We start from the raw sequence: 17970 nt of genomic DNA, 5'->3' as shown, positions 1-17970 counted from the left end.
TTTATTTTTCCCTACCAACAAAGCAGTATTGAGATGTGGTGTGAGAAGCTTCTTCAGTGTGTGAGGAGTAGCATCAAATAAAGCATACATGGATTTTCTTTGGAAAGCTCAAGAAGTGAACAATGGATTGTGATCTTGTGTCACTCTGAATGGCAGGTCACTGATGAGATAGAGCTAGCTTGTGCTTTTATCTCAGTGAAATCAAAATTCCTCCTCTGACCCAAGCTCTCATTTTGTGTCCAGATGTCTGATTACCTGTATTTGTGTGTTTCATTGTGAGTAAGCTTGTAGCAGTACAGTCATGACACTTGCATCTGTTTCACCAACGTTCCTTGTCACTAAGATAGGTACCTTTCCCTTCTGCAGGAGTTTGGAACTAATGGAAGGGGCTGAGTGCTCTTGCAGGCCAAACACAGTTTCATTCCAAAGAAAGCATCTCTTTGTGCTTTGTGCTTGAGTAGTGTGTTGGCCATGAAAAACATTCTTTCCTAAAATGCACGTGTTCAGTAAACCATATGAAGGTGCTGCTCCTCTGAGGTTGGGAGGAGTGAAAATGTGTGTAAATATAAGTACAAACTGCCTAGAATAATGAGATTTAAGAAGGAGGAGGCTTGTTTCTTGGTTACAGGCATTACACAGTCCCCAGGCCATTTACTATTTAACTGATGATATTACCTGTCCCAAGTATTCAAAATATGATGTCTCTTTGATTTATTTAAAAGCAGTGTTAAAGGGAATCACAAGCACTTGTCCCTACATGGGAGGTTAAATGTAGTTTTACAGGATGCTCAGATTTTCATCCGCACATAGTATTATGGGCCGGAGCATATTCCTCAGCACGGCCAAGTTCTCTGTCCATTGCATGTCTCGTTAGAGCATTGCTGCCACCACCTGGAGGCCACGAGGCATGATCAGAAAGTAGAATTCTTGATTTTTTGGGGGAAGAAGGCCAGTGTTTTCTTTGTGTTTTCCAATAGAACTCCTTCGCATTCTTTCTATATCTAAATATATGAGTTGTTTGATCTGTTTGCTTATGGAGAGGAACCAGTTAAACATTTTGTTGGTATCAACTGGGAAATGGTGCTTTGTTTCCCATGCATGATTATATTTGGAGATCAAAGTGTCATGGCCTCATCAGTCACTCTATAGTTCTGTAATAAAATCCCTATATTTTCATTGTTTCCATCTCATTTGGTGGATGGAACACCCCATCTCCCTGTTCCTCTTCAGCTGGCTCTCAGAAACTGTTTTTATCCCAAATGTCTTGGGTTCTTTTAAGACAAATTGTTGCCTTAGCTATGATTGTTATTTAGTGTTGACAAGCTCCCCCACTTCTGTTAATTCATCCTCACATGTCACAAAGAGGTGCCTTGCTATGTAGCTATGATCAAAAGGTGTTTCATCTTCTGCTATTTTAGTATTTTATTCTGTTATTTTCAATGCTCTTTCATCTACCTATTGGATGAGTGTTTAAAGTCTAAATGTGAGCAATCTGGTAAAACTGAAATATTCTCATATTTCTGTCCTCCCAATGGTTAATTTCCTCTTTACAAAATTTTCTCCCAAGTGCTTTTATTCCCTTTAACTTTTAGGGATAAATGGAAGCTAGAAATACCTGCTTGTTTTTAAAAAATGTTGTGTTCTTGAATACTAGCCTCAAAACCTTTCTTCAGAGTTTAGGTTCAATTTCAGATCTTGCTGCATTGGTTATATCACCAGTAGTCAGAGTTTTGAAATCTTGTAATAGCTCTAAAACTTTTCAAAAATCACTTGTCTTGGATTTGGTAAAAGAGTGCTAAATCTAGTTTGTTCTTCTGTCTTGCAAATCCTTGGTACAATAAAGGGCTTGAGTGGTTTGCAGAGTCTTTAATAAAGGTTGTCTTTAAAAAAAAAAACTAGAAAAATGTCAAGAAGAGCATTGAGATCACTTAAAAGATGCATCAGTGAAGAGACCACACCTCTTGCTATCTGTCTTACAGTACCTTGCCATAATTTAAGTATATTGCAAACTAAATGCTTAAATCTGTTATTGATACTGAAGAAATCAATTAAGCTCTGAATGGAACTATTGGTATATATTAAAAATACTAACTTTTAGTTTATTTTTATGCCAACTCTAATTCAGCAACGTTGAATTTAACACTTAAAAAGCCATTTTACATTGCCTGAGAAAGCTGCAGTTGGCTGGCAGTACCTAAACAGGTATAGCTAAGGAAGAGATAAATTTTGCTGGAATCTTAAGCTTTCAGCTACCAAATTATTTCAGTTTATTGGTTTTTTTAGGGTTTCTTTAGTGAAACTTAACATTTCAGATCATCCACTGTGGGAGAAGGTAATGCTTTTACTGAAAGAAACCAGCACCTCCAATGGTTGCACTTCACATCACACCAACGTGTTACAAACTGTGCCACTAATATATTTGTTCTTGGGGAGAGAAGAAGCCTTAAGAAATGCATTTTTTACTTTCTGCTCACATATCTTAGGGTCACTTGCTGATGTTTTTGGTTTGTGTTTGGTTTGTTTGATTTTATGGGTATTTTTTACTGTATTGCTTGAAGTACAAATGTGACTTTTTTGAAACTGACCAAAAGAACCTTTCATGGTATTTTCCTTTCCTCTTCTCTCCCCATCCCAGTCCCCACCAACATATAACTTTAGAAGGAGTTCTGTTGGTTATAATGAAATAAATGAAGTGTTGTATTTGTTGGCTTTTTATGAATAAGCTAGTATTCATTTATTGCTGCATTCTAATAATGGAATTCAGGTAATGGAGGTTAAGTAAGCCCTGGAGTATAATTAGAAAACAAATTTGTTTCTTGCAAACAAGGTACTGTGAATTTGATTCTTGGCTCTTTTTTGGGAAGGAGGTATAAATGTTAATTTTACTGCCTTCTAGCTTAAAATACAGTAAAGGTTAAATAAATATGAAGCAGAAAAAACTCCTAGTAGTATGACCTATAAAAGTACAAATGGCCTAGTGTTCTCTTCTGTTTGTACTCTTTGAGCAGCACTAAGTAACTTCATGTTAGAGCAGTAGCATTCAGTACTGCATCATATATGGCTTATGTATTCAAAAGTACATTCATGGCCAAATGTTGGTGTTTTTCAAAACAAAACCCACAACAAAAATCCCACTTAACAGCAGGATTCAAGATTGTGTTTTATCAAAAGTCCCACTAGGTGCCAGCAAAGGACCTCTACAGATGATATGAGCCAGTGAAACATTTTGTAGGAATTCTCAATCCCTTTACTCTTGGAAGAATTTGCAGTATATTAATTTCTTGACATGATGATCATTTTCTTTAAAAAATGAACATGAAAAAATATAGTTATGAATCTATGAGGCAGTTTATGTGTACTTATAGAGAATAGCTTTCTTCTGTAATTCTGTTTGGTAATGCTTTTTATCTCTGTGCATACTTAGTTCAGTGTTCTAAAGTTTGTGTAGCTGGTCAGATATCTGCAAATCACATTGAACTGTAATGAATGTGTCCTTACTCTGGGCTTCCAGCAAATAAGATGAGGTAGTTAGATTTGTAAGAGTAATTTTGTTTCTTTCTACTTTTAACAGCTGTAGTTAGAAAAGGTCAAACTAGAAGTAAAAACAAATGCCAAATCATTAACCAGCAAAACTTTTTTTGGGCTCCTTTTCAGTTGCACCTCATTTAAAATTATGAATTAATAAGCACAGAGGGTTCTACTATGTGCAGATCTTTAGAAAGTGTGATTGCTTAGCAGCATGTGGATTGCAAGATAATGCCAGATTGCTTTCCAGTTTTGTTTAAATAGTGCAGAAAAACATTTTCTTAAGGGAGAAGAGGATTATTTCACTAGTTTGTGCATAATTCAGACCTCAGCAGTTTGCTAGCATGGTTACTATTTGGAAATTCAATCCTGGACTTGATACTCAATTATATGGGACTTCATTCCTACCAACTTCCTGTAATTCTAAACCTATGGGTAAAAATATTAGTAGTCATACGCTGCTGAGGGAAGTGCGGACACATTGACTCAGCTCGTGCAGCCGCAGCAGGCGTTGCTGCTTGCAGCCTGCAAGTTCTGGAAGCCTATTCTAGCATTCATTTATGCAAATTCCAGAAGGTGTAATTGCAACAAGGTCGGTAGTGTTTGTCAGTGTGTCGCTGCTGAGATCCTTGGAACGTAAGAGCTTTTTAAATGAAGCCTTTTTGACTGCGAGCAATCAACGACAGTCCAGAAACTACAGTTCAAGGAATGGCTGGCTTATTTCAAGAGGTACTTTCTTTTATAATGCTAGTATCTTGTAGAAATTAGGACAAAGACTGCAACTTTTATGGGCTTTTACTGTTGCAATGTACCAGCTCTGGGTTCTGTGCAGCTGCCTGTAGCCTTTCTGCTGAAGGATCTTTGTGGTTTTCATTTGCTAACATGCGTGGAAATGAGAACAAATGGCACGACGGTTAAGATTGCATTTTGCTACCCAAAGAAGCAACACAGACCCATTATCAGAAACCTCTGAAGATTTTTTGGATAGGAAGAATTGTATGTACTTCAAAAAATCGCAGAGTTCTGCACCTAGCTTTACACAAGTGAAACTAATTCCTAGACAAGCTGCTTATGCACCTGTAGTGCAACAAGTAATTAATCCAGAGAAAAGCACAACTATTTCTTCACTGCAGATAAAAAAGAGCAGTTCACTGCACATTTCCTTGCAGTCTAGGAAGCAGAGTGGATGTTCGAGGTTTGGTGATGCCGTGGCTGCTGGTGAAGACACTTCATTCATTGGTGTTGGTAGCGAAGGGAGCTGCGGTGCTGGAGCCGTGTCTGACCATCGATGTAATGACAGCCTTCTGAGCAGTGCTGCTCTGGGCAGAGGCAGCCTCAGCAGCATTGCAGCAAGTGACAGTGGCTCGTTCAGCAGTGCTGGCAGTGACTACGGATCATGTGCAAGTACCACAAGTGATGGAGGTTCATATGCTAACAGTGTCATCAGTGACAGTGGCAGTGGCACTCTTTGGACAAGTGACAGTACTTTCTGTGGTAGTGTTGCACATGGTGACTCTTCATATAGAAGCACTGGAAACAAATGTAATCCCTCCAGGAGCAACTCATCTCAGGAAACACTGTACAGAAGTAATACTACTTTTGACCAAGATGCTTTGTCAGTGAGGAAGAAAACTAAAATTCCATTGCGACGTTGTTCATCACTGGTTATTTTTCCTAGGAGTCCTTCCAGTACTCCTCCAGCTTCTCCAGTAAGCTCAGGTCAGCTACCACACAGAGGCACCTATCAAACATCTCATAAATTAATAATTTCTCCTAGTGAGCTGGCACAAAAAGAAGATCAGACCATTTCCAAGGGATTCCTTTCAACAGCAGTCAATGGACTTAGGCTATCTAAAACAGTTTGCTCTTCTGGCGAGGTCAGAGACATCCGCCCACTTTATTTGAATGCATCATTACAGGACAAAAGTCAAATTTTGAGTGGTCCTCAGCAGGCAACTTGTGAAGAAGTACCCGATGGCTTCCCATGTGTTTCAGTTCATCTTAAACAAAGAGCATTTGCATCAAGCAGTGAAATGGTTAATGGCTCTTGCAGTCCAGAGTTAAATCTGAACTCTGGTACAAAATACCCTCATTTAAGACTAGAGCGTAGCACATCTGCTTGTCTGCCCTCAAAAACAGATTCAGAATATCAGATTAATATAAATGAACTAGGAGGACCCAATGCACAGATGAGCAAAACTCCCCATATTTTGCAAAGAAGTGTTTCATTGGAAGGATCACGTCAAAAAGTTTCTTGCTGCTTATCCAGCCTTAAATACAAGTGTCATAGTGCAAGGACGTCTCAGTTGCACATACAGTTCAAAGCTGGGAATGAAGGAAAACCAACTGGTGTTAGGAAAAGATATGGAACCTCTAAAAGGGAAATGTCTAGCACTTTGTGGAGGCCCCAGAAGGTGAGTGATGTGGTTTATAGAAAAATGTGATGCTATCTTAGAGTTGAAATTTAGCTGGAAAGTAGTAAAAGTGTGCAACCAAGGCTTAAGTGCCGTGATTTCAGAGTTTCCTAATGGTGTCAAATTGTCACCATTAGGAAGTTAATTTTTCAATTATCTGTAACATTTGGGTTTTAGATTAGTTTCTTAGAATATGGGGCATAGGTAAATAGGTGTTGCTGTGAAATAAGTGTCTTTAATAGATTTTAAAACAATAGTTTGCTGTTTACATGAGCTCAGAGGGATTTTTTTGTCTACTTATTGAGACATGGGAGTCATTTGAACTTCAGATGAAATTTTGTAGTTATAAACACCTAAATTTTCAGTAAATTAATAGCAGCTACTGAAGTTTGCATATAAAATGGGTAAAAATGAGTGATCTTTTAGTTTTATTTCAGATAGGCTTTGTTTTACAGAACAGTTTGTTGTATGTAGAATTAAAGATAAGTCGTATTTGAAAAGAGAAACTGTAAATACCATTTGTTTCTGTATACACCCTGAACCACAGGAATTTTCAGTTTCCTCTCACTCTTTTTTTCCTCCTTCCAACTACTATTTCAGCCTGAGCAGTACTGAGTAACTTAATACCTCTTCCAACAACATTGCTGTTCAAATTACAGTACTTGGGTCTAGAAGGCTTATATTAAATATATTTTTTTTTGTAATGAAATTCATGTCCAGTGAAACTGCTGGTAGAGGTGTCTACTCTTATTAGCTCTTGAGGCAGTTAGTAAAGCATAGGCCACATGGAAGGTAGATTTTAAGCCTTTAAGGTAGTTTAAATAACGTTGTGAGGACTTAAATTATCTGAATATTTTTAGTTATGAATGCTGATAAAAATGCAACAATTGATGGTTACTGAAATTGTTTTAAGAACTCATTCTCATTGATTTGACACCACTACCATGTAACTAATGTGTTTGTTTAAGCAGAGGGCTTTTTGCCAAAGACCTTACAGTTATGACAATCCCTGTCTAAACTAGTAATTCACCTTGGAGGTGTTAGCCTGGAATTTTCAGTCTTTTTTTGCCCTTAGAGCAGTGCTTGATGATTTTACACTTTGACTTCCCTTCTTGGGAAACTGTGATTTATGCTTAAAATTCTTTATAAAACTCAGAGTGGAATAGATAATCATTATATATACTGTTTGGGGATTCTTTTTCCCAAAATCTCACTGTAAAGTGAGGGATAAAATCCACAATAAGCAGAAACACATTAGATCCAGACTAATTAAATTGTGGGAGTTATTTTGAAAGTATATTGTGAAAAGAGTTGAGTCATGCACTTCAATTATATTTCTCATCAACTTGCACTGCTGGTCTCTGTGTTTAATGGCAGCTGATATGAAAGATAATCTGTCTTTTAATCCAAGTTCAGGATTGGATTGTTAGCTAACATTTCCAGCAAACCTCCTAGGACACTGGGCAGGCAGTTTGTTTCAGTTCCCAGGAGCAGTGTTTACAATGGATTGACACAAACATCAGGTACAGAAAATTTTCAGTTCTCAAATGGCTATTTTCAGTTTTTATGTAAAACCAGTAAATAGGTAAATATTCTATAAAACATGTTATCAAAAAATGTAAAAGCTTTCTCCACCAAACCAAGCAAAAACCATAGCTGACTTCACAGTAGTTCAGTAACTGACTGGAATAAAATAGATAAATACCATTGTATTTGTTATTAGTCTTTGTGACCAATACAACAGATTCTATGGCAATCATTTAATTACATAGTCCAGTTAATTATCATGGTGTATTGTGACTCACTTAAAAATAAACAACTCCAAAAATATTTCTCTTGACTCCAGTTAGTCTGGCCTAGTATATTGATATGCTGAGTCTGGGTTCAAATTTAACAAGTTGATACTGGAGTAGCATTTAGTAATGTCAGCTATCTGTACAGGGCAGCCATGAAATCAAATCAGTGCTGTGGTCAGAGACTCCAGAGGCTGAAGCAGCAAAAGGTCTATGCATTCTTTTCTTCCATGCCTTGCTACCAGCCTTCAGCCACCTCAGATCACATTTCCTGCTTTCCATAATCAACAGCTTGTTAAAGGCTGGCTTAAAAAAAATCAACACCATTTCTATGACAACTGGCTTTGGATTCTTTTTAATTAAGTTACAAAATGGGGAATGGTGGTGGCCAGTGTGTGACTGCTGATCTTTACTGGGAACTTATTGAAGAGGTTCTCTCATAGATACTGGAATTTCATTTATGTGAAGCAGGAGAAAGAAAGAAGTCCATGGTTACAGCATTGAAGGTTGTCCTTGACTATATATTTCTACTTTAATGTTTTGAGGTTTTTCATTATTGTTTTGGGGATTTTTTTAGTGCATCTGTCTCTGCTTGGGGTAGAAATAAATCTGCAACTAAAGCATTTTCACATCAGAGATGTGGATTGGGAGGGTAGGAGTGAGTAAGGGAACAGGTTATTTGTCATCATACATACATAAAGTCCAGGAGGTACAGAGGAAGGCAGAAACAGTGGATACAGTTCCAGTCCTTGTAGAACATAAACTTCTAAAAAATTAAAAGTTCTGTTAATCTCTTCTACAAGTATAAGATCATGTTGACATCCCTGTTGACATTAGCTATTCCTTCCCCATCAGTATCACTCTCTATTGGATATGTGAATATTGTAAATGTACTTGTATAAGAAATTATTTTAATGGTGAATATTGTAAATGTACTTGCAAATCTATTTCAGCAGCTGTATACCATTAAAATAATTTCTTATACAATTGAGGGAATAAATTGTGTTATAGTCCTTACAAGTAATTTTGCTCGAGTTTTGTCTCTAGTTATTGAAATGACATGTTTTGAAACAGAAAAATCCCCCAAACTTCAGAGATGGTGTAAAATAACCAAGTTGTTTTTCTACTGTCAGATTCACGTAAGAGAAACCTTTTAGTTGGAACTCTTGAGCTTTTTTCACTGAACTCTGGAACTTTGCCTTCATAAAAGATGCTATTTGAATCTTGCTGCACTAAATTTAAATTTAGTAAAACAGTAATTTGAGGGGGTTGTGTGTGAGGATTTCTCTCTTGAACAACTTCCCAGCTGATCTGAACATGCTGAGGAGACCAGAACCTGTGTCTGGAAGATTGTGATTCCCTTGATAAATGCTGCACCACAAGCTAGTGCTAGATAGTCTGAGGTTGTTTTGTCTCTTGCATTCCCCTTAGGTGTAGAGCTTCTGTCATGGCATAACTCCCTCCCAGAAAACATTTATCCAGGCAGGGAGAAGTGCCAGGAGAAGAGAAGGACAGCTGTGGCTCAGCTCCAGCTTTGCACATGGAGCAAAGGGCTGCATGTGTATCAGTGTCCCAAATCTGTGCAAGGAGGTGAGGTGGAAAAGGAGCAGCAAAAGCAGAAGATTATGGAACCAATACAAAGCAAAGCACAAATTGACAACACTTTATGCTACTGTGCTATGGTAACCTCATAACCTAACAACTTTCATATTGTTCAGTATTGCATATCTGGGAGGATCACATTACAGGAGCATGTGGTGCATTGCTGTGTCATGGTCTGTCCGTTCAGTCAGGGAGAGTTGGGCTTGAAGGGAAGGTCGTGTCTTTCTGAGGAGTTGTGGGGGTGATTAGGTTAGACTTCAGTCACATAGGAGTGTATGTGCTGTGTCTCAGACAAATTTTGGAAGCTGAAATATACATCAATACATTGAAGGGAAGACAGTGCAAACTGTATTAATCACAATAATGAACAATTTATAATTAGTTGTAGGTAATTTCCTGCTTCTGTGCTTTAATCACCTGTGGTGCTTTAATAGCTGGTACTAATTTCTTCTGGTTTTCGTCTTCCTTAAACGCAGAGTTAGTTACAACTTCTTCTCTACCTTTCTTCGTGCTTCAGCTTTTGATTAGCAGTCCTCCTTCAGGGGAACAAAAAGATGGCACACAAAGGATGGGATAGATATTAGAGCCTGCTATGTGCATGCATTAGCAAAGTGATGGAAAGGAAGTGATCAAATAGCATTATTTGGTAATAACTTGATCCCTGAAGTTTTTCAGGTTTCACAGGTTGCATTTGGCAACTCTGAGCCAAATGTAACTTTCAGAATATCATCATACTCTAGGGAAGCAGATACTTGAATATACCAGTATATTAAAGCTCTAGCACTTTGCAGTCCTCAGCAAACATTTCATGTACATATTAAGAAGTTTTATTTGATTGTGCTCTGTGGAGATTGTGATTAGCCTAATTCTGTTTATAGTCTGCAGCTGAACTGAATTTGGGCAGGTTTCTCTTGCCAGAAAAAAATGGGGAAACTAAAACTGCAAAACCATGCAGAGCAGGCCTCCTGAAACAGCTTATGTAAATATGTAATTATCCAACCTTCAGGGTGATTCATGTCCTTTTAATCTTCCATGAGAGAGTGGGTAGCGTTGATGCTGTGGCTTCTTTAATGTTGCCACAAGCTATAGTTACTCTCTTTTTTAAAATGTGGTATCCCTTCAAGAATGTGTTAAAGTAAAACGTTCACAGGGCAAGCTAGAGACATTTTTCCTTTACTCCTCATTACCTGAAGAACTTGCAGGCTTTTAGATATGAGACAGGATCACTGCTTTAATTTAATTTTTTTTTCCAAATAGGCAATTTGGAAATCAGTGTTGAAAAATGCCAAGTATTGCACACATGAAAAGCAGCTAATGATGTACCCTTGGTGATGGCCTGCAATACTGGTCAGGAAATGGTTTGTGTCATGGGGAAAGACTTGCTGAAAATGCCAGCTCAGATCTTATTGACAGGCAAATAAAAGCTTAGGATTTATTAGGGAAGAAATAAACTAACAAAATTAAAACCACCATTATGGAATTGGACAAATCATAAGGGCATGGCATGTATTTTTCTAGTGGTCCTTTTTCAGGAAGCATGGATAACAGAACTAAAAAAAGAACGGTTGCAAGATTGGGGTGAGCTTTATGTGAGGAGAAACACTAAGTAGGCCAGGGGTTTTTCAGCTTTGGAAAAATAAGGTGGTATAGAGGGAATTTATAAAACTATACTTTAGAGGAGGTGAATTTTTCCATTCCACTTTTTAAGGAAGATATTCTTTTATATGTTACTGAGCAAATTGTCTCAAGATCTGCATATCAAAAGTAGAAATGGATTTTAAGAAGTTAGGTAAGTTGAAGAAAGGTCCATCAAAGGGTATTTTCAATATGTATTTTAATGTCAGGATCAAGAGGTCCATGACCACTTATTCATTGGAAACTGGGGGTTGTATCAAAGGAAGTACTGTTCTTAATTGCCACTGTTACTATTATTCCTTAAACATCTGCTCTTGGCCATTCCATGGAAAGGGTACAAGGGTAGGCAGAGTGTTAATCTGACCCCCAGGCTCTCTGGTGCCTGCTCAGCCCTTGCAGCCACAGAGGATCAAGTGGTAGAAATGCTCTCCCCTCACCCTTGGCAGAGTGCTCTTCTGTGTTCCAACACGTGTTTTCTCATCTTCCAGAAGTGGATGAATTTCACAGATTAAGCAAGTAAGCAAAACTGAGTGGCCTTTTCAGTCATTTGCTTATGACTGACTTTCACCCTTGTCTGAAGGGGACTGCCCTGCATTTCTGTGAAGTGTCTCTGTTTCAAGTGTACTTTTTTCCTTATTCCCTGTGACAAACAGAACATGCTGATTTGGGAATGCAGCCAGCAAAATGTTTGTAGCTCATTGCAGTGTTAGTTTATGGATCTATAATCATCTCTGTTTCAAGAGAGTGCATAATTCTTTTTTTTCTGTCATGATAGTTTACAATAAACTGAAAACTCTACAGATAGCTGCAATTATTGTTTGAGACCTTGGGCTGCTTTCAGCTGTATCAACTGTAACATAAGCAAACAGGATTTAAGAAGGACATCAGCAAGTTCCTGTCTGAAATTACATACAAACTTGAATTGGAGTCATTGAAGTTAGGGCATATTAAAATGCAAATGAGACACTCCAGCTACTCAGTGAGAGGAATGTGGTAAGGAACACAGAACTGGATTCTTTCAGACCTGGATGATTTCTCTGGCAATCAGGGATTTTCCTAGCATAAGGGAGATGGCCTCTTTGGTAATGTCAAAGTACAAGAGCTTTTTAAGGAAAAGGAATTCCAGAATTTATTATGACTATTACTTCTTTTTTCAATAGAGTTTCTGCATTAGCCAGTTATTCTACTATTCATTGTTTCTAAGTTTGTTTTGGGACAAATATTTAGCTTATTAATGAGAAATCTAAAGTGGTTAACATCTGGCAAATTATAGGCTAACAAAACAATGTCTGAGGTGGGAAGTGTAATATAACTTTGGTAGTGTTGTTGAGCTTGTCTGAAATAAACTGTAATACTGTTTTGTTGGAAAAGTGATTGTAGTTGGATTATTTGTGTTGTGGTCACCTTTTGTTGTTAGAGGTTGAGGCATCCAAGGTCAGTTCATGCGGACTGATTTTGGACAGGTGGGATTTATAGCTTGAGCACAGCAGACTTTAAAACAAACCCAACCACTGAGTTCTGCTCTGGCCAGGTGCTGTGTCTGCCCTTACACCAGGCAGCAAGAGGCAAGGTCTGAGGCCTGAGTTGGTGTTGATGCTGCATTTGCATCCACAGTAGACTTAGGAATGCTTTTAAAAACTGCTGGACTGACTTTGGAGCAGGGTGAGGCCATGGAGGCTGCATCCAGCCCTGCTCTGGCCTCATGCTCTAAGAAGTGGCCAGGTACCTGTAGATCCCTGATAAAGTGATTTAATTTAGGGCTGAAAAGCAGCTTCCAGGTTCAGCCTGACTTAGTGGCTCTGTGTGATCCTGAACTGGATCAACGAACTTCATAGGAGTGAGACCATGATGCAGACATGCTCCAATTGTCTCCCTTTTGGAGAAAAGTAATTTATCTTATTTTTAATTCTACTTCTTCCCTTTTGCTCTGAAAAGCAAAAAGTTGATTGACTGTATGAAGTCCTTCAGCTGATTGTGTTAATTAGCCACTGCAGTAAACATCTGCTGTATCTGGTTTATATGTTGTTACTTCTGGGAGCAAATTACACATGCAGTTTTAACATTTGATAGAGTTTGACATTTCTGTGTTTTAAGCTTTATAGTGTTAAATGGAGAAGGTGAAAGTGCGCCTGGAATTGTTACTACAAGAGTGTTTTTCAAACTTTCTTTGAAGTCTTAAGATATGGCAAAAGAGCTTTCACAAACAGATGCAAGAGTTTTATGTTTTCATACTATTATGAAGATAACTGATTTGATGTCAGAAATGACTTGTTGAAATAGTACCTAATTAAATATTTGGTACTGTTTTCTAATTTTTTTTGTGGTGAATATTGGCAGATTTAACACAGGAGAGCAAGTCTGGATTGGCTTTTGACTTTTCATAAAATGTAATGTATCTGTTTTTTATATGGTAGCTTGTTTGACACATGCATACATCAAACCAAAGGAACTCAAAGTTCTGATGAATAAAATCAATGCATTAATAACTTTTGACATATTCTCTGTTTATGTTGTTCTGAAGTATGCTTTGGTTATATTAGACAATTTGCCTTCCTGTGAACTGTGTGGGGAAAAAAAAAACTATCTTAAATTTCATTGTTAATAAACTTTTAAGGACAAGGCAGCACACATTGAGTGGACTGATATATGAATATTCTTGTAAAAGTACTGTAAACTAAATATGAACTTTTAAGGAAATGGTAAGATTTTGGTGCCATATAAAATGTGTAAGCTATAAATGGAGAAACAGATGATGTTTTTACTCTGGTCTTTAGATAAGCAGTTGTCTGAAAATATCTTTGGAAGTGAGAGAGAGAGTTAGTGAAAATAACCTCAGTGTCATTTCTAAATGCTGTCTGTTAAGCAGATGGTAAAACTGCTGAAGCATGTTGTGCTGACACCTTGCTGTTGAAACAGCCAGCAGACTGAAGGTCCTGCACAAACACATGTTGTGTAATAACCCTTGACCTAACAGTATGTATTCTCCCTGTTTTGAAAATGCTGATAGGGTCTTATATCTCTCTGTCATAGATGCCAGCTCTAAAGAAATGCCTACGTGACACTAAAAAAAAAAAATCTCCTCACAATCCACAGGTCCCCCTTAAAAATACGAGACTGGGACTGTAATGAATTCCATGCAACCAAGTATTTATTGCATTGCAAGATAGAGAAAACATTACTCGTGGAATCCGTGAATTTGGTACAATCTTCATGTCATAATTGAATCTTGTTTTTTTGAAACTAACTTTTTCATGATGAATAGCATATGCTGGCAGTATTTTATGGAAGAAAAAAATGCTCTCACTTTTTTCAATTTAGAGTTTAAGAGAACCAAATAATACACTCAGTGCAGCATGAAAAGAAAAATACTTGAATTTGTTAGTGTAGCTCAGGAGAGTTTTTTTCATTCTCATCAAGCTTGTAACTAATGTTGATGTTTGGGTGTTTAAGCAAGAAGAATGTTGGTTTTATAAGGCATCTATTGAGCTCATGTTTTCTTAAGCAGCGATAGTCCAGATCGCTGTTTGTTTTTTCAATTTGAATTGATACTTATGTTCCCTCCAATAAAAGCTGTATGCTTTCTTGTTTTGCCATACAGCTGTGGATTTCTGTGCAGAGACCAACCTGTGCACAACCAGCTGCCTGTTTATTCAGAAAAAGACTGGGAATATGCTTGGATTCTAATTAATGCACTAATACCACCAAACATTTGTCACAAAAACTGGTAGAGAAAATACTTGTTATTTCAACACCCTGGTCTTATACAAGAGCTGTTTCAAAAGGCTGTGTGGTGAATCCAGTAATTAAGAAAGGCATTACAGTCAGTGACCCATTTTCAAACATACTAAATTTTGGGATATGTTCTCAGTACTGCTGTTAAATATGTGACTCAGATAAGCACGTCTGTTTAAAATCTACGTCAGTTTCTGATGAGAGTTGCAGAAAAAAAAGTCCAAAACCTAAAACTCAGTAAGCATATATTCATAAAATAGATGAAAATCAGTTTTGAACAGAATTACTGTCTTTTGGTGCTTTTCTTTGAATACTTTGGCATTGCACTGGAGTTCTTCAGATGAATTGTGTACAGCAGCTGTCTGTCCTCACCTGTTTTTAATAACTTTCTATAGACTAAACCAGTGAATCAGTAAAATACAAGGCCTCTCTGTTAGTGCAGTATATCATTAATTGAGGTTTATGCCAAGCAGAATGTTTGAGTTCTCTGGCTGTTAAGAAATTAGAAGTTGACAAGAACAACTGACCCACTTGTGTGTGTTGCCTGCTCTGATGAAACAGAGATCCAAACAGTTTCAGCTCGGCTGGCATTTAGTTGTTTCTGTGTGCCGTGTCTGTTGCTGCTCTGGCACCTCTTGGCAGGCAGTTAGTCAGCTTGTCATGGGGGACACATTGCTGGAGATCATTCCTGCTATCTGATTTATGTCTTAGTTGTTTGGAGGTCAACAAAAATCTCCACTCAGGGTTGTGCTTTCTGGCTGGAGGAGAAAGTACTGTTAAAGAGTTGGTTATTGAGGCTAACTCTGCTAAAAATAGGAGAGACAGCAGAATAATAAAGTGAATAACAGGAGTCCACACTCAAATTATGCTGGTAACAAACACAATGTTCTGAGGGTTTCTAAAATAGAGCAAACTTTTGTCCCACATTCCAATAATTTATTTGGAAGGCATGTTCCACTTGAGGATTGCCAAGAACTTTACAAATACTAAGCCTTTTAACATGTCTAAGGTATGTGCTGTGCCATTTAAAAAAGAACCTCATAGGCAAAAATGATAACTATTTTTTTTCCAGAGTCCTGTGGTCTATAATAGCACAGAAAGTGTTCCTTCAGTAGTTCAGGGAAGCCTCCACAGGTATGAAACCTGTTGTAGCTTTCTGTCTCAAATAAGTTTGTGGATTAAAACAGTGAATATTTTGTATATATTTTCATTTTTGTCCCCTTTATGGCATCTCCATGCTGCAGACTTAATTTGAAGTGACATATCTCCAAATGTCTACGTTTTATCACCTATGACAATCTAGTTGTGCTTTTTGCAGGTGTAAAAATTAAAGGCTTATGTGAGAGAGACACTGATTCTTCAAATACATGTATGGCTTAAAGGTTAAATGGATGAACTTAGGACAACAGAGCTAAGGAAAAAAAAGTACCAGAATTACTAAGACAAAAAGAACTGCTTCAAGAAATACCTGTGCTTTAATGTCAGAGGGACCAAAAAACTGATAGGATCGGGCTGGAATTTTAAGGCTGTAAAACATTTGAATTGCAAATGAACGTAAGTTTTCCAGAAGAAAATTGGATCACATGGTTTTGCCCTGAGGTGAAGGAAATAGATGTCAGCAAGCTGCAGAGCCTTGTGGTGAAAAGTTTTATGGACAAACATTAAAATTCTGGAGTGATTGGTTTGAATAAATGCAACAACAGATTTAGGAAAGAATAGACACCAAATTTTTTGCTAGCTAGAAAAATCAGGAAGCCTGGAATTTCAGAGGTTGCACGAGCTACAGAGTTGAAGACTTTTACAGCTCCTTACTCAGTCTTTGCAAAAAAGTGTAGTCTTGTTGTAGTGTAGGGGTTTTTTATTAAAGTCATAAGCTTTTACATACCTTCAAAAAATTCCATACTGACCTGAGTTTATTCCACAGGCAATATGTCTTTATGTTAAATGACCCTTACAATAATTTTTCTGCTTTTGTGGAGGTTCACAAAGGTTTTCAAATCAAGAATTAATTTGAAGCAACTTCGCACATGCTCCAGTAATCCAGCAAGAAGTCAAGTAAAGCACTGCTGGTGGTGATTATTGGTGAATACTGAAATTGCCTGTGTAGATTACTGAAATTGTAATTTTTTTGGCAAGCAAAAATCCTTGATGAAAGTCAAGTGTGCAGTGAAGTTATGTATTGTCAGTCCCTGCCCTGGCCTGACAGCTGCTGTGTTCATGGTCTGGTCCTAGCTGGACAGTCCAGACATCCAGGTCAGGTAAAATCTTGTGGATGGTCATTGTTAAAAATAAACTCTGCAAAGTGTGTAGACAGAAGGCATTTTTTCATAGTTCTGACAGATTTTCATGCCAAGCTTGGGATCACTGGAATTACTGGAACTTCCAAAGCACTTACCACAGATTGCACTTACTTTTGCTTCTTGTTAGCTTTGACAGTAGCTGTATGATTTGGAAAAGAAGAAAATGTTTATACATGCCTGTTTGAAACAGCTGCCTAGGTTTATGGAAATTGTTGGGCTCTCCTAGGAGGGAGGGTCCTTCAGGACAATGTTTCTACTGGAGATTTTGTCAGTCTCAGTCCTGATGCTGACCAACTCTCCTGTTTTGGTAACATTAGCCTGTATAATTCAGTAAACAGTCTAAATCTCCACTTCCAGATCCCTCAAATTTTGTTTTGAGGAAGGCAGAACTGTCCAAGGCTCGGAGTGTTGGGTCAATCAGAACTTGCTTATAGTAAACAAGGTGACCCTTGAGCAGGGAATGATTGGCATCTGACTCCATTGATTCACAACGCTGAGCAATTGCTTTATTAAACTATATTATATTACATTATACTATAGTACATTAAAGAGGTACTATACTACAAAGAATACTAAAGAAAAACTTGTGACTGTCTCCAGACAGCCAGGACACGGCTTTGAGAGTGGCTGAGGAAACAAAACAATCTTCAGCAGAAACTAATTGACAAATCACTTCAGGTAAACAATCCTCCTAACCCATTCCACACATGCAAAAACAACAGGAGCAGCAAGTAGAGATAAGAATTGTTTTCTGTTCTTCTCTTTCTGCTTCTTCAGGAAAAAAAACTATGAGAGAGAATTATCTCTCTGTTCAGAGAATGTGAATGCTACGCTTGCTCTGTACAGAACAAGTTATTGCCTATAATTCAAAAGTGGCTTCAGGTTCTAAGAAAGCATTGGTGTGCTATCAGGGTGTGGAGGACAATGGTGTTAAAACACTTTGCAGCTTTCAACTTTCTGTGGTGTTTG

At 37.7% G+C, this 17970-nt stretch overlaps 1 protein-coding gene across 5 annotated transcripts in view; it reads left to right on the top strand.

Moving 5' to 3' along the window:
- The window catches only part of NEDD4 (NEDD4 E3 ubiquitin protein ligase), a 50273-nt gene that overhangs the window by 14288 nt on the left and 18015 nt on the right, over positions 1-17970 (top strand). For 4 of the 5 annotated variants that reach the window (XM_054272613.1, XM_054272610.1, XM_054272611.1 and 1 more), the window contains exon 1: positions 4428-5939. The exons of the other annotated variant lie outside the window; for it this stretch is intronic. In XM_054272613.1, the coding sequence (XP_054128588.1) occupies positions 4428-5939 (1512 nt within the window). Of the gene's footprint in view, positions 1-4427; positions 5940-17970 lie in introns of those variants that run through there. 5 annotated transcript variants of the gene reach the window in all.

The sequence above is a fragment of the Melozone crissalis genome, unplaced genomic scaffold, assembly GCF_028551555.1.
Source record: "Melozone crissalis strain CALT ecotype California unplaced genomic scaffold, PUWL_Pcris_2 ptg000014l_1, whole genome shotgun sequence".
Lineage (NCBI taxonomy): Eukaryota > Metazoa > Chordata > Aves > Passeriformes > Passerellidae > Melozone > Melozone crissalis.
Note: the sequence above shows the minus strand (reverse complement) of the source record. Positions and strands in the feature narration are given on the sequence as shown.